Source organism: Takifugu rubripes, chromosome 9 (assembly GCF_901000725.2).
Source record: "Takifugu rubripes chromosome 9, fTakRub1.2, whole genome shotgun sequence".
In the NCBI taxonomy this organism is placed as follows: domain Eukaryota; kingdom Metazoa; phylum Chordata; class Actinopteri; order Tetraodontiformes; family Tetraodontidae; genus Takifugu; species Takifugu rubripes.
The window spans coordinates 9,081,890-9,104,846 of NC_042293.1; the positions used below are offsets into that span (position 1 = coordinate 9,081,890).

Consider the following 22,957-nt stretch of genomic DNA (forward strand, 5'->3'; position numbering starts at 1 on the left):
TAGATAGATAGATAGATAGATAGATAGATAGATAGATAGATAGATAGATAGATAGATAGATAGATAGATAGATAGATTCTATATAATTAATTGCAAACCCCCTCCTCCTCAGAACAAGGCTAATTAGAGCAAAAATGACAAATTACAGCTTTCGAATAATTTTCCTGGACAGGAAACCCCAACAAGAATTCCTAATAACCGGGAAGCCATAATAATATATATAATAACTCATAATTACACTGGCTCACTCATGTGTGAAGGACAAAAACAACATTATTTAATTAAGGGGAAACTGGGAGTGCTGCTGCGTGGACTGTACACCAGTTTGAACAGATGCTGGAGACAAGTGTCCTATACTGTAAATGTACAAAGATCATCCGGCTGATATCACAAATTAAAATGTTAACATGAAGTTGATATCAATAGTTTAACACTGTAACGTTTATTTTCTCGACCGTACATTATTTCCACTTCACATTGTATAAAGCTGTCTTGAATAATGACAAATTAAATGACTTAGAAGGATTAAAATCTATTTCAATCATAGTTTAGCAAGTATTGTTATAGTAGAGGAAGAAGAATATTTGTATATAATATCTGATGATGTCAGAGAAATCACACTTGTTTTAAAAGATATAACAGCCCATCAGTTTATTGAAATATCCATGTGCAAACTATTACATTTATCAGAAAATAAACCAGTGAGGGAAACTTCATCTGATCCATGTTGATGCTTTTAAACACTGCGGAATTTCAGTGGATTAAAATCTGTCCGGATTTAAGGGGAACGAAAAGCTTGAGAATGTGGCCCTTTAATGTGGCTCTGTTTGATGCCGTGTGTTGGTGAATTATGGATGAGCCTGAAAATTAAAGCTGGGGAACTCACCGAGGAGCCGCTGACACTGCGCCTCTACCTTCATCTTAACCCTGAAAGCTGAAAGTTAAGGTGAGCAGAGATGCAACGATGTCAGATATGAAACCTCTGAGAGTCTGAAACTGCTTGTTTGCAGTTTCGAACTTTGCCTGAAACCCCCGAGATGCCGCAGGCGACCATGAGATGGCTGCTATGACTAAAAACTGAATTCGGCTCACGGATGGAATCTGCCAAGTGTGAAGTGCGATCGGATACGATGGTGGTCGCACATTCCTCCCACTGGCTCCCTAAGAGCCCAACCCCCGCCTCATACTGTGCTTTAGTCTGCTTGGTGCTAAAACCAGGTGCCAGAAGCAGGAGGTAGGAATCAAAATCGACCAGTTTCTGGCTGCTCAGCACAGGAGAGGAGGTGGAGGAGAGGAGGGGGTGCAGAAGACAAACACCCACATGCAAAACCTGTGAAGAGGAAGAAGAGAGAGAGAACAGAGACTCTATTCTTGGTAAAAGTGTTTAGTGCAGCCACATGCCTGGTCAGAGGCATCAGCGAAGATCGTTTTATTATTTTCTACCTAAAGCTGGAGAAAGACTTTGATTTGATTTGGCCTTTTCTTCCTCTTATGAAAAACAACTGTCCCAACACAGCGAGAAACTCTAGCCTGATGGACACTACTTTAACTTAAAATCACATTTTATGGTCTTACTTTGTGAAGAAAAAATCAATTATTCATCAAACATCCATTTACAGTTATTTATGTATATTTAATTTTCCAATTATAGCAGGCCAAGAATGAATTAGTCACGTGATTCAGCGTGCAGAAGTGAAATCAGATGGATGGCGAGAGGGACAAAACACCCATTCAGTCTAGAATACAGCCAATAAAATGTCTATTTGGTACTGTGCACAAGCCAGTTTGACCTTCCGTCTGGAAGATCTATATAATTACCGCTCTTCTCTGTAGATAAAAACTCTGATTAGAGTTTATTGATGAGGGTTTCTGGCTCTGGTAGGCGAGGATGGGGAGACGAAGACCGCAAAGACGAAGATCCACCCAACCAAATATTGTTGAAACATTACCCGGGTTATCACTTCACCTCACACATGCATTTGAACATTACATTACACACCTTTAAGCAGTTCAGGGATTCCAAGTGTTCACGTCTCAAATGAGGTGAGTAATACTGAACGCAGTGATCAACCTCTTTCAGCACTGCATTATTTTATATATGGCCCAGTCTAAGAACAAATGTACCAGTTGAGATTCACTGGTTTTCTTTTTGCATTCATATAAAGGTGCCCAACCCAGTTTTTGGCTCTTCCATCTGGCCTAAAAGAGAAAAAAAAACTTTATTATGTACAGTAGAAACAGAATAAATACCTCACACTCCAGATAAATGCCTGTCATAAAAAAAATTTATCGTTGATATCACTGGCGAGGTGCACGTGGAGGGCGCGTGTGGGATTGTGAGCGTCGCGCCTGAGCGTGTGGAGGAAATAACAACATTTGAATGATGGCTGTGACAGAGGCTGATGTCTGCTGTGGGCTGGTGTGGCTCCAGTAATAAAGAAACTGTGACTCCAAGTGGTTCATTCCATCTTAAATGCTCCTTAATCTCCTCATAAAGGCCATCTTTGGATCTTATTGAGGAGAATGACAAACGCTTCCATGTGGCAGAAGGAGTTCCTGTGCTCAATGGGATGGGTGGATGCTTTAATCTCATCCCCGCAAAAGCAAGGGAGATGCCAAACCTTCAGATACACGCCGCCGCGCTTCACCTGCGGGATCCAGAGCCTTGAGTTGCTGTCAGCACTAGAAATTATAAATGTTGTATCTTTGCTGCCAGTCAGACTCCAAATAGGGATATCTGATTTATTCAGTTGATATTTTCTTAATCATCAACAGAACTTTCAAGTTGATTTTAATGGCATTTTGGATATGTGTGTGCTCTTCTCTCAGCAGCCTCTGACCTTTTATCAAATCAATGGCTCTCTTTGGGGGGGGGGGGTTTGCTCGGGCCTGCTGCTGGATGTCACCTTGTCCGTGGCCATAATTGTACATTATGCAGCCGGAACATGCAGGTGCCTGAGTGTTTGTGTGTGCTTCCAGGAGATGGGAGGACAGGTTTTGATCCAAACGTGCGCTTAGGTGTGACAGCTCATAATTTGCACACTTTCTGGCCGCTGGCCCAGACGAGGACCATAAAGAATCAATCTGGGCGCGATGGACCTGGATGACACACCTGCAGATGGAGGAGAAACTCCAAGGGCGTCTCACAACCCTCCACTGCTCGAACATCTCATTACGGTCGTCAAATGGTTTAGGCTGGTGATTACCGATGGGGTGAAAGAGGTGTGTGTGTGTGTGTGTGTGTGTGTGTGTGGGGGGGGGGGGGTTGCTGGAGGGAGTCATTTACAGCATATTTTGTAACACAACAGTGATGCTGTAAGGTCAAGAATGTGCTTATCACATACGGTATTATTGAGAGCCAGTTCAGGCGGTCCTTGATGCCTTTGAGCTTTAGTTTTAATGGAAGGAGATTTATGGCCGACGCCTTTCCTGAATCTAATAGTGTTTCCCGCTGTGCGTCAGGATGGGGGTTGGGGGGGTAGGGAGGAAGAGGGTGAAAAAAAAAACAGGCATCAAAACACAGCCCACAGTTTTCGTTGTGGATTATTAAGGCCTTTAACTCATGCAAGCGCTTGGTGACCTGCATGGATTAGCTCTGTCAAAATAACCAATACACCTGATTCAAATGTCCATTTTCATGATCAACAGCACATTTTCCAAGGTTGTAAAAGTGATTCTCCGACAGCCACATGGCTGTGAGGGTGGGGCTAAATTAGCTTCTCAACCGTGGTGTAGCTATAATAAACCAGACGGCAACTTGGTTTAGGATAGTCTGAAACTGACAAGATGTTAAAAAAGGCATCTGAGATTAGATTTGGTTTACTCATTTGTTTGATTGCCATTATCTCACCGGGTCCCTGATAATAAGGGAACAACTGTCATAAAAAGAAACTCTATTCACTTTTTTTAACCTATAAAATTTCAACTATTTTAGGGTTTGTGGAAAAATATTGAAGTTCAACAATAACACTTTCTATCACTCCACATAATGAGCGGGGGAAAAACATTTCAATCCAATAAGCATGATATTAGTTGCTACTGTATTAATGCGACTCTTTATTGATCCCCGCAGCAAAAGCTGTTAGTGCTGCGATCACACAGCAGATAGGAGCCCTGCAGAGGCAAGATTTTTCATACTGCAGCTTTGAATCCTCTTTGCCAGCGGTAATGTTTTTTTTCCTACTCCTACAGCAATCCTCCCTTTGAAACCGAAATTTTGTTTATTATGCATTATGTCAGAAATATGTGAAGGTTTCAAAGTCAAATCTCGCTTCTGTTTGTGTATGCGGAGCAGAAAATGAAGCATTCAATACTGGGGGGGGGGGGGGGGATAAGTTAGTTAATGTAAGTTAAAGTGTTGTTCTGGTTCTTGAGACCTCGGACATGTTTTATGTACCACGCATTTGACCCCCAGAACAGGTGGTGGCTAACAGGTGGATGTATGACTGGCGGGCGTGCTAAATGCTGTACTATCAAATGGAAACATAAAATACCAGCAGCTGAATGATGCCAGCGGCATCTTCTCCATTTGGAATCTGCTGTTCTCATCCGTTGAGCCTGCGTGATGGCGTCGCCGGCAGGTTACGCCGCGGATGTATTAAACCCCTCTGACTGCATCGCAGCGGGACTTGGACATTACTTGGGAGGCGATAAATTCTGCAGCTCTGACGAGCCGCTCGCTGCTTTGCATTTCCCATCATCAGCGCGAATGTGGTTTTTTGTAACTGGTATTGATAAGAGCTTAATTTGTCAGCGCAGCCGAGGAGACAAACAGGTTGCTGCCATCGAGTGGCGGAGAAAAGGGGTAATTAACTGAAGGCTGACTTGAGCCGCTTGCAGCTTTGTGCGTCGGGGTGTGGATGGAAAAACCAAAGAAGGGCGTCTCGTCGGTTGTCACAAAGCTTTTCCGTGCGTCCAGTTTGTGGAGCCGTGCAGATTAAGTTCAAAAGAAAGACTGATGGCGTCGGCTGCATGAATCCTAAATCCCGTTTCTACTTAGCTGGATGTGTAGATCAATTCTTCCGGCTGTGCTGAGATCAGCCTGGTGTCAGGAGATATAGGGAGGCCACAATAAACTGTGGAGAACTTGGCATTTAGAAATACATTATTACAATTGAACCCCAGCTTCAAGCGGCGTGACCGTTCCAGTAATCCCGCGCACTCCCCTTCACTTTGAAGTGACTTGTTTTCATGGCTCATATCTCAGACGAGCCTTCAATGCAGCCGAGCGCTCACATTTGATAAGCCTGAAAAGCGCAATCAATCAGCGGACTGACTCTGTACTTTTCCTCTCCTTAAGAAAAAAAGGGACTGTTATTTATCTAAAGTGAGCAACACAACATGGAAATAAGTTGGCAAGCCAGGTGGAGTTGACACATTCCTGTTATCTGTTCCTACACGCAGACACATTACAAAAGTCGGAGCTGGAGAACCTGCGACCGTGTAATCTGTGACTGGATTCCACCGCAGACAGCTGGTTCCTCTGAACGCTCCTCATCATTTCCTCCTCAGGTACAGAAGCGATTCAGATGTCAGCACATCTGCTACTGCCAACAAACTCACCAAAATCCACATTTAAAGACAGCAAACGGGCATCATTTTCCATTTCTTCCAGCTATTTGTTGATTGAAAGCACACACAAACGCATCAGAGATGCTTTTTATCACCGTGGTTACTGACACATGCCTGATTTAGTTCAAAAATTGTAAAAAATAGAAACAGTATCACACTGACAAAAATTGCCAAACACATCCAGCACAAAACAGTGGTGAGAAGTAATTAATGTTTTCACATATTTCTACATATTTATAATAAACAAGTGGAATAGAAAAGACGTTGTGCGCTGCAGAAACCAGTGGAAACACTCTGCTGGTGGGCAGTAGTAAATAAGACCCCACGCCTTCCAGATATGTGTTTCCTAGATGATTTTTCTGTTGTAAGTTGTCAGATTTGGTTTTAAGTCATTGTTTGAAGCCATATAAAAGTTACAGCATGATTGGCAGCCCTGTTGGAGATTGGTGGTCAAATCTAAAGATTTAGTAATGTGGTTCCACTTCTTGGTCTCTATAAACATGACTTGATCAGCACAGGATGGCTGTCTCCATATTCTGGAAACCATCCGTATTTCTTTCCATGGTGATACAATGAATTGTGTTTTTTTTTAGTAAAAGGGTTCAAGTGTGCCTATGCCAGTGATGTGCACAAAATTTGGTCCCATTAGTAAAATTAAAGCACTTATCCTCAGTTTTTACTTAAAAAGAATAAATAACATCTGATGCACCTGTAATATGTTTGATCCTGTCTAAAAAGTCCTGATTTCCACTAAACTGTGCGACAAGTTCCTAAGCTCGGCTGCTGAATGGACCTTCTTGTATCCCAGCAGCGACAGAGCATCTGTGCACAGCTCCTGCACCGTCTTCACAATGTCAAAAGTGAGCCGAAGCCTCCAGCTCTCTGCTGTGGCTCTGGAGTCCCTGTTGGTGGAGTACCTGTAGTTCCACTCTGACTGGGAGGACCCATTGCTCCTGGTGTTCTTCGTTATCCATGCCTGCACCCTGCTCTCCATTTCCAGCCCCACAAATCTGTAGATCTCCCCAGCCTTGTCTTTTGGGTTGAACGCCAGGTCCTCATAACGAACCAGCAGGTAGCGTCCCCGCAACCACGCCAGTCGTTGCAGTCCTGTCTCTGCAGAGGCGGTCATATCTTTGCACGTGCTGGTGATCTGCGACAAGTCCACGTATCGTGGCTGCCGTCCTGTGGAGTTCCATATCTTCCAAGGCCGGAACTGCTCTGAAAATGCCATGATGCGCGAGGCGAGGATGGCTCTAGGATCTCTCACCAGGTGGATGATCTTAAGGTCCAGACGTGGATCTTCCGTCAGGGTGCGTAGGTCTCCCACCTCGGGGACCCTCACAGTTTTTATAGCTATATGTTCTTTTGACAGACACGACAGGGAGGCCAGGGTGAGGTTGAGGGCCCCGCACTTCTTAGGGCACCAAGCTTCATCAGGTGAGTCAGGTGATGCTGCGTTTACCCCGTCCATGCACACAGGGAGGAGAACAGAGAGCATGGCTGGAGCTCCGTCGGAAGAAGGAACTGGTGACGTGTTCTTGCGGCTCAGGGCGGATGTAATTCTCTATAAAGTGGAGGTCGCACGTGTACAGATTGAGGAGGAGGTCCCTGTAAGCTCCCAAAAGTGCCCTGCGGTCGAGGTTGCGGCGTAGTCTGCTGCTGGAGTTAGTGAAGGCTTGCTGGACATGGTAGAGGGGCTCAAACACGTAGAAGACCTCTGGGTGCTGGTTGAGAAGCTGTCCGGTGAAGGAGGAGCCGCTACGGGTGGTCGCAAAGAGCAGGATGTGTTTCCGAGGCGACTCGTTGGGCATCAGGCCGTCATCGCACAGGGCCCTCCACCTGATGTCTTAAAGAGAGGAACGACAGAGCCTTACACATTTATCTGAAACCTCAATTATAGCAGCTTTGGATACGTGATTACAAATCACGCCAGTTCCGTTCTCCATTTTCAAGACATTGACTCATAAGAGGGAATTTTAAACCAGGAAGAAGTTGTGGAATCAAGGCAGTAATTCTTAAATAATTAAAAAGGTAAACATGCATGAGTGAGTAGTTTGTCTGCTGGTGGTTTCTGAGGGGGAAGGGTTCATGAAATGACAGATGTCTAAATATAGCGCAAACAAGCTAACGTGCAATTATTGCTGACGAGGTGTTGATTGCAGGACGGATGTCACAGTTGCAGAAAGAAACTGCAGCTGGGCTGCAAAAGGGGATCAGGTCAATTAGAGGAAATCACACACTTCCCAGTCCTTAGGATATCCCTCATTTTTAGGATTTGCTGTTCATTTTGCTTTACTCGTAGAAGATTTTCTTTGCTGTACCTCTGTGGTGCCTGGACTGGCAGTGGTAGGCTCCCTGACAGGGTCCCGGCACCGAGTCCCTCAGGGTGCGGATAGCTGTGTACTGGACCCCCAGAGATGCGCATACCAGCAACAGCACTGTCTTCCAGGAGCACTCCATCTTGCCCCCGCCCGTGGCCCTACATTCTTCACGCTGATGTATCCAGGGGAGCCACAGAGACACGCACAGTGGGAATTCATTTTTAATACATTTTTCAGCTTCAAGCATTCACGGCTCTCCCAGCTGATGAGCAAATCACAGTTAAAATGTATAATGAAAGGACAGAGAGTAGAGTAACTCACCCATTTGTAGACAGAGCTTATTTAAATTCTCCTTGTGGTTGTTTTAAATAATTTGAGTTAATGCAGATTAAAAAAAAGTGGGCAAAACAGTGTTGTAACATAGTTTCCAACTTTAATGACTTAAAAAACTATAAAGAAAATAGTAACAACTACCCCTTCTATAATACTTGAATCCTTTAAAACTAAGTTTAAATTATTTAAAACGTAATAATGAGCCAGTTTGGATAATTGTGTGATGCCAACAAAACCACACAAGCTGCTTCACACCTTTCCCATTTGTTTCCATTCTCAGTTAAATGCTTGTAGGATGTTGGGTGGATGCCATATCAGCTACAAAATGAAAACAGCTAGCTTTTCCTTTCCAAATGTTACTGTGACAAAATGCCTCTCCAACAGTGCGGAGAGTAACTTTTACTATTTAATCGTAAAAGGCTTACAAAGAACTACTTAGCGGTGGGAGACGGGCCTCGTATTTTATTTCCATAGAGAAATAATCAAAGATTAGTGTGTCTCAGAAACGCAGTGATGTGGCGATCCACTGTACAATTGCGCTGCTATCCAGGACAGTGTTGCATAATTACATTTCACTTCATTTTGCTTTTCCTCTCTTATGCGTAATTAAGCCTGTAAGCCCATTAGAGGGCTACATGCTTGGATAAATATAGCTAGCTGTCTTGACATAACCAACTGAAGAAGTTTCTTTTATGCGATTGCTAGTTGTTTGCCACTGAGCATGACCGAGCATGGGAAGACACAATTTTCACAAATGGATTTTAGAAAAAAAGGAGAGATGTTGCCATCCATTTGTTGCTTTACATCAGAATGATGGTGGGTAATCACTCAAAGTGGGCACACGGAGGCAAACATCATCAAACCACAGGTAAATATCACATTACCGGCAAAAATAAATCATGCCTTCCTGTTTACTCCCTCGTCCTCTTCGGGTGACTCGCTCATTAATAACGTTTGTGTGTCCCTGGCAGACTCCTGTCCCCAGGACACATCACACTGAGCCGAGATCGGCTTTTGATATTCCATTAATCACAAGTGGCGGGAAAGCAAAGACATTCACTCTGTGGGTGGGTGGGGTGGGGGGCAAGCGAGCTAGCATCCTGCAAAAACAGCATCTGCAGGATGGACTTGTCGTAAGTAAGAAGCTGCCTCGACCACAAATGACTGAGGTGTGGATCAGGAGAAACTTTTGACCATCCTGACATCCTCAGCCACAGGATCTGTTCCCTTTTCAGTCGTGATCGGAGATGCACACCCCCTCTGGAAGACAGACGCTTCAGTGAATGAAAGCAATTTGATTTAGAAGCCCTCCGTTCTCCATGGCTTACAGCTCCTCCTGTGCTCACCGCGGGTATAATAGGCACTCTGTCAACAGTTGGAAAGTGACTGGGAGCTTCAGCTGGCCTCACATTTTGTAACCCTCACACAATAACAGTGCTTACAGGGGATAGAGTGTGTGTGACACGGGGAGGGGGCTGGATCAGGCAAAGATTACACATTGCGCTGCCGGCTTCTCTGGCAGGTCTGTGTTGTAAATTCAGAGAACACAGGCATTGACTTATGCTCCCAGCTAAAGTACTGAAGATAATGACATATGCGCCTGCTGAAGAGGCAATTGCCTGGGTGGAGAATAAAGGCAACAAATGAGGTTAGTAGTCAGTGATGAGGTTGGGACTGAGGGATTTGAGATGCCAGTGACGAAGAGATGCAATAGTGCCAAAGATTTTCTATTAACTGTGGACAGATCCTCTGAGTGAGTGTGGTTATTGGCTGGACTGTGGCCACCGGTACTGGAAAACAAAGAGGACAGTTTGGCAACGCCAGGAGGAGCGTCGTCTCTCTGTCTTCCATATCAAACCAACACTTGCACGCACACACGGTGCCAGAAGCGGAGTGGAGCAGCTGCAGATGACCCTGGGCTACACGGGCTCATTCCTCTGTTACGAGAGGAGATGAATCTCGTCCTACGTGATTCTTCCCACACACGCATGAACAACAAAGGTTATCTCTGTGTATGTTTTGTCCACGATGCTAAAAAAAAAAGAACTCTGGCTGTGCAGGTGATATTTTGGAGATGTGACTAATGATAAAATTAGCATTTTTGGATACAACGGAGCCAGAAAAAAAAAAAAATTCGACAAAGACAAAAATATGGTAATACGATCCATTTAGTTTGAAGTTTGAAATAATAAAGAAGCAAAATGGTCATATATTCTCTCATGATTATAGTCTGAGCAAAGCTGAAGGTCATTTCCAAAAACAAGAAGCAGAAAAAAATTTGCAAATCCTTAAAAGACAATGTCGGGTCGCTCTGTGATCAAAGCCAAGAGGCTCTGGTGAATCATTAAAGGTCAAAGTCCCTCCTTAACTTGGAACATCACCAAAAATTAACGAGCTCTTCCTTGGCCCATTATCGTCACTTACTGACATTTATATTAAAATCCGTACCCAACTTTTTGAGTTATTTTGCTAAAAGACAAACAAGTGCAGGTTCTCACATAACCTGGTTGAGGTAATAAATAAGGTATAACCGCCTGCATGGCATCACAAGTTAAGGTCCATAAACTGAGTACTGCAACTCATTTAAACTCGGATGTGAGTGACTATGGGGACGTAATTGGCAGGTTACCTGATGATACACAACTCTCCTGTCAGATTAGAGCATTAGCAAAACAGCTGGATGTGTGTAAAAACGCGCCATAGATTATTCTGGGATGGGAATAAAAGAAAGCTCTTATCTCACCATCAACGCGCTGGGTCTGATGGATCTTCCTCAATCCTCAGCCTACCCGGTCATCTGCTGTGCATTAGTGAAAGTGTGTGGAGACAGAGCTGCGCCCGCCGCTGCCTCCGTATTCAGAACCGCAGATGCGCCGCGGACGCAAAGCAGCGCGGAGCGGAGTGAGGAGGAGGAGGAGGAGGAGGAGGAGGAGGAGGAGGAGGCATCTTCAGTCCTCCGGAGACCACGCTGACTGACGGGGCTCTGGGCTCTTGATTGGATGCAGTATTGCCCGGACGCGCGTCACGCTTCGTTGCCGCGGGCACGTTTCACGTCTCGTCAGGAAATGTCGAACCTGCACGTACGCGCACAGCTTAGATTGGATCTTGCTGGCTTTGCCCCGCACACATCAATTGTCTGTGCAACCCCCCCCCAATTTTCGTACATGTGAGGTCTTATTCGCTCAGTATCAACAACTGAAAGTGCTTTTGTCACTCTCACGCCCCCAAACCCACGCGCACGAACGCACAGACACGCTGGTGAGATGACAGTGGCCCAATGACCTCTATCTTTCCTCATTCCAGTGAGAACGAGAGCTGTTATCAGATGTGCCTATCATCTCACCACCTCTCTCACACCCGCTGCTTGGGTCTGAGGGGATATGTGCCATCGCTGCCCCCACCGGGGGGTGGGGGTTACCGGGAGGTCAGATTCAGCCAGTGACAGCTCTATTACTTCTGGGATTGCGGGAATGTTCTGTTTGCAGTCTTTCAGACCCCCCCCCCCCCCCCCCCCCCACTGTGACAGACTCATGCTTGCAATGACTGAAGTCACATTAATAACATCTGGGGGTGCATCACGTTCTCCTGCTGTTAGAGGAGTCAAGAAAAGAAATGAGTGAAACCTCCAACAGCGGTGGTTTATGTGCACGCTTCCCCCCTGACCGTGGTTCAGTGTTTGCAGAAGTGAACACACTGTTGCAGTTTAGCTCAAAAATGGCGGAGCCCGGATGTGTACAGACAAGGGATACACGTTGTTATTGCTTTGCTTTGCACATTATGAGCACGCAAGCTGCCCCGAACACCTGTGAGGGATCCAAGATTGTCTTGTGCTCCGCGGATCCCTTCACTCAAGCCGCTCACACACAGTCAGTTCTGCAGCTGAGAACACACACTCCCATCCTTCTGGATAAGGGTTAAAGCTTGCAGGTGATAAGACAGAGTCAGACTTCTTCCACTTTATTTCCAAATGCGAAGAGAATTAACTGAAATGTGCTTTACAGAAATGGGGCTTTCATTTTCATTTTCCACTTCTAGGAAAGGCTGACGCATCCACAAGCCTTCCACGACACATTCATGATCTCATATCTCATCTTGAACACGACAGTTGTACTTCATCTTAAGGGGAGTGAACTGATCTCAACTCTTGACAACCTTCCTGCTACACATGGGTTGTTTTTTCTTTTTCAATTCAGACCCTGCACATTTTAGAACGCATCCATTGGTACGTTACAGCTGGTTTGTCACGCGTGAAAGCAGTTCTACAGATAGAAACTGAGGAGGAAGGCTTGTGGCTGCAGTCTGACTCTGATAAGGAGGGAGGGAAATAAATCTCCCCTCTTTATTCAGCTCTCTCTTGCAATACTGTAAGTGCAATAAAAAAGAAATCTGATTTCAGTTGACGCAGTTCAGTGACAAATAGCAGGTTTCTCTGCTCATCCCTGCAGCATCGGCAGACTTACCAAGTTTAAGAACTTTTATATATTGACTGGGACAATCTGTCATTTTGAGGGGTTTTACTCATGAGACAATCAGTCAGTTGTGTGTACCGGTATTCATAGAAAATTTCCAACTGTGGTGAGCAAAGCACCCTTACATAACAGAAATAAAGATACATATAAGGACAAATGAAAACATCAGACCCTGAGATTCCAATTTCAAAAGGTTATGAAATAGAGTTTAAGTAAAGTTTGAGTCAAGATTTGAAAAGGGACCAGTCATGTACTGCCTGCATGTTCCAGAGTGTGGAAGCTGCAGCAACACTGAGCAGTCCACTGTCACACTGACAAAAGTTTAAAGACATACATTAAATCTTAAATATGTTCTAAATCTATGCTGGGAGATCAAACAGAATGACTATTTGTTTTTGCCTGTGCCTGTGGCAGCATTTTGCGCCAACTGGAGGTCACAAAAGAAGACAATATACAAACATTGAAATACAACTTTAAGTCCATATACACACATTCCTCGTATTCCAGTGTTTTTTGATTCTCACTGATACTTTTTCATTGATCAGATACCATTCCTTTCATCAGCAGTGCTGATGTGGTACTTGTGTGATAACATGACAATATTGCCAGGTTGATAAAATCAAAAGTCTGGGTGTAAAACTGCACCTCGCAGTGAGCGAAAACCAAAAGAAACCAAAATACAAACCAGAATAAGAGAATGAAAGTGAGTCAGTGATTATGCCAACGTGCCCATCCTGACAAGCATCTTCAAGGTTGCTGCTCATGATTTACACCACGTATTTAAATTAAATGTCCACTGATATCCCGTTAGCCCGGAGCTGCTTTTGTGTTTGTGCAAATCTGGGAGAAACCACAGGAACTGGACATAATTCTCTCTCTCTCTCTCTCTCTCTCTCTCTCTCTCTCTCTCTCTCTCTCTCTCTCTCTCTCTCTGTCTTTTAGCCTTCTTTAAGGGGCAACAGGATTATTTTAAAGGAAATTTCTTGTCTTCTCCATCACTGTATCGAATTTATTAGGATCGGAGCTTTCCACTAACATGTACCCATCCCCGCTGTTCCTGTCAAGCTATCCAATTTTGCAGAAGCTCTGTTTTATTAAATTTCGGTTGTGCAAGCTGAGGTGCTTCGCTGCTGGCAGAGAGAAACCCATTGAGTGACACACAAGATGATGACAGGAAGGGAAAATATGGGGCACGAGAGATGGGAGACCCAGACAATAAGAGAGAAAGAGAGAGAATGAGATTACATTAGCGATGAAGGACAGGAAAACAGGAGGAAGCTTGGGAAAGTTTACACACACCATCTGTGCATGAGGATGGGCTGTGCAGCAGGGCTCTCGAATATAGATAGTCTCATTTTCCTGGCCTGGCCTACAGAGATTACCTGCATTTTAATTTCATCCGCACATCAGCCAACATCGTGCGTGCAGATGAGATGGAATGTTTCACACACACACACACAACAGGATTTTTTGCCAGAATCTGTCCTCTGAATATGTTGCTCCAACATAGCTAAATGGCTGTTTATGCCCCCTCCAAAAAAATGGAGCCTTCCATGTTGCTCCTGCATGAAGGAATAAACGCACCTTCTCCCAAAATATCCCCCGATGCCTCTAACCTGCGCAACACAAGGTAGATTAATTGCTTCTATGCTTGAAAAACATCAGGCAGTAAATTTGATCACAGCGCAGTATTAAACGACCAATGATTGGCTGTGATGCAACGTCTCTCCGCCAGCCGCGTCACACAGGGGAGTTGTACACACACCATCACCACCCCCAGCCTGACGCCCACTTGTCTCTATGTTATAGACTTCAATCAAAGCTAGTGTAGGCCTCTCGAGGAAGGTTTTCTTTTTTTTTTTTTGTTGCCCGGGGCATTTGATTGGTTCTGGTCTCTCTTGGATTGCCCCTCTGAAAATAACACGCATAATTGCTGCGGGAATGTGAAACAAACAGACACTTCTACACGTCTGGCTTGTAAACTGTTAGGAAAGTAAGATCCCAGATGCATCATCTCCTCTCGTGTGCAAATTGTTTTCTGTTTTGCATGCAGCTGCCTCCCTTCACAACGCTCATTTTATCTCTGCATTCTCATTGTGAATCTTGCGTGTTGGGCTAGTTCTCTGATGACACGCCAGTTCTCTGGCGTGTAATCTGTGTTGTTCATGGGAGGTGTACCCCATGTTCTCTGTGGCTCCTCTGCAGCAGTAGCGGCACACACGTTCTCGCCAGTTCACGTCTTTTCATCTCACCAACTGTTTTGCACTCAAATCACTGGCATCCATCATGTTTGTGGGAGTAATGGGCCTGAGAACTCACAGGAGATGGGACCACAGTGGGCTCAGCGACCAGGGAGCGGTGATATGCTGATTCTACAGAATATGGTCTCCTGATGGCACAAGTAGGGGGAGAGAGGGGTGTCTGAGAAGTGATCGAGTTACCAGCCATCAGCTGGGACTTTCCTGCAGAGGTGAGGGAGTCCGTGTGGGAGAGGCAGAAAGCAGATAATCTTCAAGCTGGGAGTCGAGTCACATATTGCAATCTGTTCTGCAGAATATGACCAACAGAGGAAAGATGCACGGAGCAGAGCAAGATTTGGGAATTAGATGACGATCTGGAATTTACAGTCTGATACACCACCGTACGCCACCATTTTCCACTTCTCAGTATCATGAATTTAAGGTTTACTGTGTTTCTGAGTGTTGTCCCTCAAGACAACATTAATGCTGATTTATTGCCCAGGAATAGTACATAAAGAAATATGAAATATGCAGACATTAAGCAGCATCTCAAGGAAACATTCTTGTGGGTCTTGATCTTGACCTTAAGAGTGAAAAATCTGCTTCATTTCAGCAAAGCATTTGAGCACAGCAGGTAGACAGAAGCAGAAGAGTGATATGTAAACAGCAATGAAACAACAAGATTTAACATTGAACAAATGTATGTATTTCAACCCCACCCAGCTCAAACTTGCCCTCCCACATTTGCAGATGTTCAGTGGGATGCCTACATAGTTAACTGGTCTATTTGAAGACTCTCTCAAAGCTGAACGAAGCGTGCCGGGTCTGGTTCTCCTCTGAGGCGTGCTGATTCCTCTGCGCTCGGCCTCCTGGGGCCTTTCTGTGTGACTGAGCCTGTTCCTAATTACACCTGAGTGGAGGGAGCAGCTGCTCCTCTTGCACATCTGCATCTCCATCAGTCGAACCTGTGAAGTGACCTACGTGGAGCGAACCAGCCCACACGGCCCCGTCCCCCCCGCCAGCTCACCTGACTGCTCTGCGCTGCTCATCTGGACTCAGCTGTCTGACTGTCTCTGAGTATATTTGGCTGCTTTAATTTTAGATTAAATCTGATTGTTTTTCTCTTCTTTTCCCCTTGATCAGTGATCTTGTTTGATGTTATTTTTAATACAAAGCATGGCAGTAGGCAGAGTTCATTAGCCCAAAATAAAGAACTTAGTTTACATTTATTGCACAAATATATAACATAATTTGTTTCATTTATCATATATGGGCTCACAAAATAAGGCCTGCAAGTGTAGCACATTTCTTTTTTTTTTGGTTACTGCTGCAGGATATAAATACTCTACAGGGCTGCCAAAGGTTAAACGTGTGGGTGTAGTAGAATCTGGCAGCCGAAGCTCAAGATTTCAATATTATTCTTGTAAAAATGAAAAAGGAAAACACAAACTGAGGCAAAAAAACAATAACCTTCTTTTATTATTGCGGCTTATTTTCCTTTGCCTTTGATGCAGTCCTGTAACATTGTTTCAGAGCTAATTAACATGCTCATTTGCAATCTTTGGTTGAACTTTTTGACTGAGAGATAACAGTGTGTAAAGGTGAATTAAGAAGAACTGCCTTTCTCCAAAACAAGTATAATCAACTGGTTCTTACGATGTCTCCTTAATTACAAACAATACATTTCTATATGTTTTATGAATATGTTCTGCAGGACTTTACAGATCTTCATATGATGCAAATGCTCATTGCCAAAACAACAGTGTCCAAGTCTTTAAAATCCCTGTTTTCTGTGCACTTCACACTCACGCCCATCGTCAAATATGACTAAAATATCAACGTCATCTCCTACATATCTATAATTAGTACACGCAGGGATACAGTGAGCATCACAAACAAAAATCCCACAAAGTTAAATGTCACGCAGAGCTGGGCCTCTCTGCCCCTGACAGCATTCCTTTGTGCTGGTGGGACAGATCAGATAATTAGCGCACGGCTATTATCAGCTGCAGACCTGCACGACTGAGTGTGCTTCTTTCATGTCTTACATGATCAGTTGATGCTCTGCACTATCCACGCACACGCTCGCACACACACACACACGCGCGTGCACGTGCACACACACACACACACACACACACACACACACACACACACACACACACACACACACGCACGCACACACACGTGCACATATTGAAAGCTCTTAGGGAATTTATACATACTCCCATATGTGTTTTATGCACATATGCCTCAGAGTATACAGATCTAATCTCTGTCAGATTACGGTAGTGATAATTTTTAGTTAGGGTTGAAATAAGTTCCTTTATGGAAGACTATCTGTGTAAACAGCAGCAAAAGCAGCACTTTACAAAAGAATATCACTTTACCAGCACAGACTTTGCTTTATGTCATTTTTCACTTTCCCCTGACCTAAAAAGAAAACAACTTTTGTCCATTCTGAGGACTGTGCAGCTCAAACCTCTTTTCCTTTCAGGCATGTCATCTGTTTACTAGTACATAAAATATAATGAACCCGGCTGTGGACTCAGAAGCTTCCTATCTGCAGAGGGAACAGCTTGCCGAGTTGGTGATCAAGCATCATGATTAAGCACCAACTGTGAGAAAACGGTGTGTTTGTTTCAGTTAAGCCTTGCACTGATTACGCTCATCAGAGTCCCATATGCTGCAGGGTTTGGAGGCTCACCAACTGATGCTTAAGATGCAGATTTTTGCCAAAATCTTTTAATTACTGGACATATGGGCTGATAAAAGGACACTGAAAGGCTATTAGAAGTGACTCTCTGCATGTGAAGGTTGTTGTTCTTGATAGTCCAACATGTGTAAATATTAAACCTGTTTTGAGAATATATTTTGATCTGATGCTTACTGTGCCTCAACAAAAATGTTTTTTTCCCATCCAAAATAAACTTATTTACTGGGCAGGATAAAATGTTTTTTAGTGTTTTAATGTTTTGCTGTTAGTGAGCTGGATATGCCAAACAACAGAAGCTTCATCAAAATGCATTGCAACGACTGAGTATAAGCAAAATTATTGCTTTCTTGGTGAGGACAATGTTTTCCTTTGCAGCTGTTTCAGTTTAAAAGGTAGCAATCACAGTGCATCACTGTGTACAGTTGCTTCAAACCACATTTTTCAGCAGGTCAATTTCAGTCTGCAGAGTTGGTGCGCTCATCCAGGGAAAATGCTCTTTGACACTCTTGAAAGGTCCTCCACATTACTCACATCTACTGTACCACTGTGAGCTGTAAAGCAGTACTTGCCTGCTAGCATTGAAGCTGTTAAGGCACTATTTAACATTCTTATCCCACTTCTTCAGAAATGGCATTGATGGTGAAGAGGTTGAAAGTGGATATGGGTACGTCATATGTTACAACTGAAGATCTCTAGTCTTCTGCAAAGCTGGTTGGTATCAGTGTTGCACTGGCCCTGTAAATAGAAGTAAAATCTGGCATTATTGTGTTGGAAAAAAACATCTTCAGATTTATCCTGACAGCCAAATTCAGTGGCAGATGTTCTATGGTAGGACTCTTTCTTTAGGTATACTCAGAGAGAGGCTTTTTTTTAAATGTATCTTGGACCTTACAGGAAACTTATTTAGCGATTTTTTAAATAAATTTAAATGTCTCCATGCCCCGATTTTGAGAATATTGCTATTGTAAATATCTGTGGTTTGTCATAGTGGTGCAGAAAGAGTGAAGGTTGGAATTATGATTTCACACTAGGATCTCTGTCATATTCACAAAGTAGAAGTGTATTGATTATTATAGCCTATAAAACTCCCAATTGGTCAAAAAGTTATGTATGCATACAATTTTGGAAGACTACGTTCTATACAATAGAAAAAAAGTGCTGCTTCAAATTAACTTGCCACAGATCGGATTCGAACCAAGGTTCCGTCTTTCGGTTCACATGACAAGAGAAGAAGAAACGTCCGTGACGTCACATCCGCTGTCCGTCGGTAAAGGTAGTTATGTTTCTATTAAAAATATTCACCATTTAGAGATTCTAAAGCTCTCCAAATATCAATAGATGCTGGGTGTCTCAACCCAATGATCATGTTAAATCGCTTTTGATCAAATGATACATGGTGACAATTTCGCTGTGTTTTTCCTCTCCTCTGTCTGGATTATATGGCTATACGGCTTGAAACCCAAAGACTAATCAGTTTTCTTTCTAGAAAGGAATATTTCATCATTTCAAAACGTTGTGATGCCAACTCAGCCACCAAGTCTGCACTGGATGCAGCTGTTATTAGCTGTGAAATACGATGTCCTTGACCGGCTGGTTTTATAACCGCTTGCTTGTTTCCTTCGGAAAGGAGTGTTGTCTAATACTGTAGTCATATTTCTGAGCCGTTCTGTGACAGAGATTAATTAAGCCATCTCCCCCCCCTAAATATTTCTTTTGAAATTTATGGGAGCTATGAAATTATGGGCGATGCGGATAGTCCCGAATCGCTATTTTTTCTAATAATGGTTTTCAAAATGTAATTTGTTTTACTGTGCATTTCCCTAATAGAGCTGTCGTTGTTTGACATTGTTTGCTTCATTAAAAGCCAAGTTTATATCTACTAAGTTCCCCCTCAAAAGAAGCCAACTGAAGTGACTTGTAGTGGTGGTTTGCTCCCGATTACCTTTTCCACATATTTTCCCCCCAAGTTAACAGTCTGCTTAACTGATATTTGGCTTCAGGTTATTATTTAATGAAGGGAAGTGTAGATATGTTATAACATTTATTTAATATCAGTGTCATCATCTACTGCAATTTCTTCTTTCACTTTAGGCAACCGGCCTCAGGACTTTGCCTTAATGTTGCGCTTGGTTGCAGCATCCCTGTGCCTCCGGTGCCAGTGTGTTACACCTTTACACTTTAACCTAAGGACATGTGCAACCCAGAGCTCGGCAGAAAATCAGCAGATAGTGGAGGATCTCTATCACCTCTCTGTGGACATCCAAAAGGTCCGAAAACTCAAGGGCTGGGTTCTTTGTCAGAGCCCAGCCTATCCGAAAGAGATCGCTTGTCTGCTAAAAGACATTGGGGCCTCAGAACTCAGCATTGCTCGGATCTTTACAAGTCACCCTGAGGCAGTTCTCTGTCATCCGAAGCACATTCAAGCTCAGAGGGAGCTGTGGATGTCTGTGTGCTCCAGTCAGAAAGACTTGGTTGGTATTATAGAGAAATTCCCAGCCTCTTTCTTCACTTCCTCCAGCCACCATAACAACCAGCAGGACAACATCACTTACTTCCAGAGTCTGAACCTCAACAAGAGAATCATCACTAAGCTCATGGCCACTGCTCCCCAGAGCTTCAGCCGTCCAGTCACGCAGAACAAGACGATGGTGCACACTCTTCAGCAGACGTACCAGGAGCTCGGGGGAGACGAGCTCAACATGAAGATCTGGCTCCAGAAGCTGCTGAGCCAGAATCCGTTTGTGCTCCTGAAGCCTCCAGAGGTGCTAAAGCAGAATCTGCTGTTTTTACGAGACCGAGGCTTCAGCAGCGCAGAGCTTCTCCACCTGCTCTCCAAACTCAGGGGCTTTGTCACTGAGCTGAGCCCAGATGGCATGTATCGCACCCTGGCGTACTCTCAGGACACATTAGGCTGTTCTGGGGCCGAGCTGCGAAACATCGTTCTAAAATGCCCGGCATTGCTTTACTACCCTGAAGCTGCGCTTTCTGAGCGCATAGACGGCCTTCTCCATGCCGGCATCAGCGTGTCCCAACTCAAGGAGACTCCTACTGTTTTAGAACTGACCTCACAGATAGTTAAATATCGCATCCAGCAGCTGAAATCACTCCGTTATGATGTTAGAACTGGTAGTCTGGAGGTCCTGAATGGCACAAAGAAGGACTTTGAGATGAACTGTGGGAAGCTACAGCTGCGTAGAGAGAGACCTATTTTTAACCCCGTTGCTCCCCTAAAAGGAGATGATTGACATTTTTACTTGCATTAAAATTGTCTGACTATGTTCCTGTTCCGACTGTCAGTTTTTAATCTCAGTGGTGCGCTCATTTGACACCCCTCAGAAGAGATAAAGCTATTGATGTTGCCAATTAAATGCTTTATTTTCATACTAAGGCAAAGAAAACAATACTTTGTTCCTACTCTCTGCCAAAATCTCCAATACAGGGAGATAAAAAGCATATTAACTAACTGCACTTATTAAACAGCAGGACTCTTGAGACAGAATGCATAAATTTACCAAATGGAATGATTTAACATTCGGGTTTTAAAGATAAACAGCAGTAGGAGTGGAAAAATCCATCAAGGTGTATTTGCAAATTAAGTTACACAATTACATAAGCCACAGTGGTTAGATGACAGATGCACTGACTCATCTAACATTCCCCAGTGGGACAGAGGACACTTCAAACCTGTGCGGTGTCTTGTTATTATAACTCGTCCTTGGCTCCGCAACTCTTTGGGGAAAAGCATGACAGGATCTCTGATTTTAATTGTTATCGACCATCTCAAAGCTTTTATTATGGTCCTTTTCATATAACTGATTAATGAACTAGTTAAGTCAGTTTCCTGGTAATGACACCAGTAGTTCTAAAAAACCAGGAGAAACTGTTAGATCTTAAGTGTTTTTAGGTGACTTTGGTCACAATCGAAAGAAGCCGGGACTGTTTATCCAGATATAGCAGGGAATACACCTTTACCTCCCACTTCCTATATCTGCATCGCTGCACATGGCCCCAGGGCTTTAGAAATAGCCTCTGTGCTGCGGATGGAGGCTTGAGCGCATCAGGTAATCAGTGTGACCTCAGCGGATGGATGCCTAAACTCTCTACTTTCCCAACGTCAACCAAAGCGCAGGATGCCCCCCTACTGACCCCATCTTGATTTTCTGATTAATAAATCAAGAAGAGGCACACGAGACAACAAGGCCCCGGGAGGTAATATGTCGCTATTGCTTTGCTCATCCTCGTTCTCGGTCTGATGAACTGCACATACAAGCGAGAGAGGTTAATAAGAGGAAGAATAAATCATCCATTTTTATTTCAAACACGACAGAGGTTGATGTTCGCCATACTAAAGGGGGGCAGTTACCGGAACGGATGACACATGCAATTAAAAGCCATGATTTCCAGATGAAGCAGATGATGAGCCGATGACCGCTGGGGCACGTTGGTATAGTTAGTCCATTCAGGGGCAGCTGTGTTCTGAGGTGTGAAATAGAATCAGAAAGTGGAGGCTCTGCTCAGATGGTGCATGTTACAGACTGCCAGACAGCTGGACTGGTCTCATTTTGCACCTATGGATTGATTAAAATGACTTTGGGAAGCAAACTCCACAGGAGCGTGATGTAGTGGCGTTTGATTAGATCCTGGCAGACGTGGACAAATAAAAGCTGTTTAATGTTCCTCTGATGAGCCATTATGTCACTCTCATGCAACCTGTCAGTGTTGTCTATTTCAGAGCACCAGAAGACCACCAGCAGCTTCACATTTAGATGCCGTTTTAGTGAGTGAATTTGCTGGCTTATTATTTATTTATTTTTTTCTGCTAATTGATTGTGCACCCTGTGGAGAGCTTCCCCTCACTGACTAATGGTCTTATTGCCCTTCGCAAGTGGTATTAAAACATGTTCAGAGAAGATAAATGGGCTTCTGCTGTTGCTCTGGTGTTCTCCCATGGCAAAAAATGAAGTTTTAAAACTTATTTAAAACCTAAAAGAGGAAGTCTAAATAGAGTTTAGATAAATGTAAATTATGTTCCCATATATCATTAATCCATTACTACTTTCAGCTCAAGTTCAGCACATGTATAATCTTAATAGAATTAGCACTCACATAAAACTGCAATAGCGATAACTGTGGATGTGCTCATCCACACATTCATGCTAATAAAACACAGAACAGACAGAATATTTCTGAATATGTATGCTATGTATTCAAAATATACTTTGTTGTTGAGGATGGCCTGTTTTTCCCTCACAAGCCTCGGGACATTCCTGTTTAATTTCAGCAGTCTGTGTGTGTGAGAGTTTATAT

The 22,957-nt window shown here is 43.8% G+C and overlaps 2 protein-coding genes across 2 annotated transcripts; one reads left to right on the top strand and one right to left on the bottom strand.

Annotated features, from left to right (window-relative positions):
* Positions 1-6,087: 6,087 nt before the first annotated feature.
* Positions 6,088-11,114, bottom strand: LOC101077034 (carbohydrate sulfotransferase 1). Its single transcript, XM_003967422.2, is given in 4 exon segments — positions 6,088-7,057; positions 7,059-7,417; positions 7,893-8,064; positions 10,969-11,114. Coding segments are annotated over 4 exon segments (1,290 nt in total). The 5' UTR covers positions 10,972-11,114; the 3' UTR covers positions 6,088-6,301.
* A 7,744-nt stretch (positions 11,115-18,858) lies between these two features.
* On the top strand, positions 18,859-21,036 carry mterf2 (mitochondrial transcription termination factor 2). Its single transcript, XM_003967423.3, has 2 exons — positions 18,859-18,923; positions 19,742-21,036. Exons 1-2 carry the CDS (start codon positions 18,869-18,871, stop codon positions 20,893-20,895), a joined length of 1,209 nt encoding a protein of 402 aa, XP_003967472.2. The 5' UTR covers positions 18,859-18,868; the 3' UTR covers positions 20,896-21,036.
* Positions 21,037-22,957: the final 1,921 nt, after the last annotated feature.

What these genes read in the sequence shown, in the direction of transcription:
- mterf2 (XM_003967423.3), top strand. Translation starts at nt 18,869, where the DNA reads ATGACAAGAGAAGAAGAAACGTCCGTGACGTCACATCCGCTGTCCGTC. An exon ending in TCCGCTGTCCGTCGGTAAAG is followed by an intron (nt 18,924 to 19,741) that starts GTAGTTATGTTT and finishes CTTTCACTTTAG; the next exon opens with GCAACCGGCCTCAGGACTTT.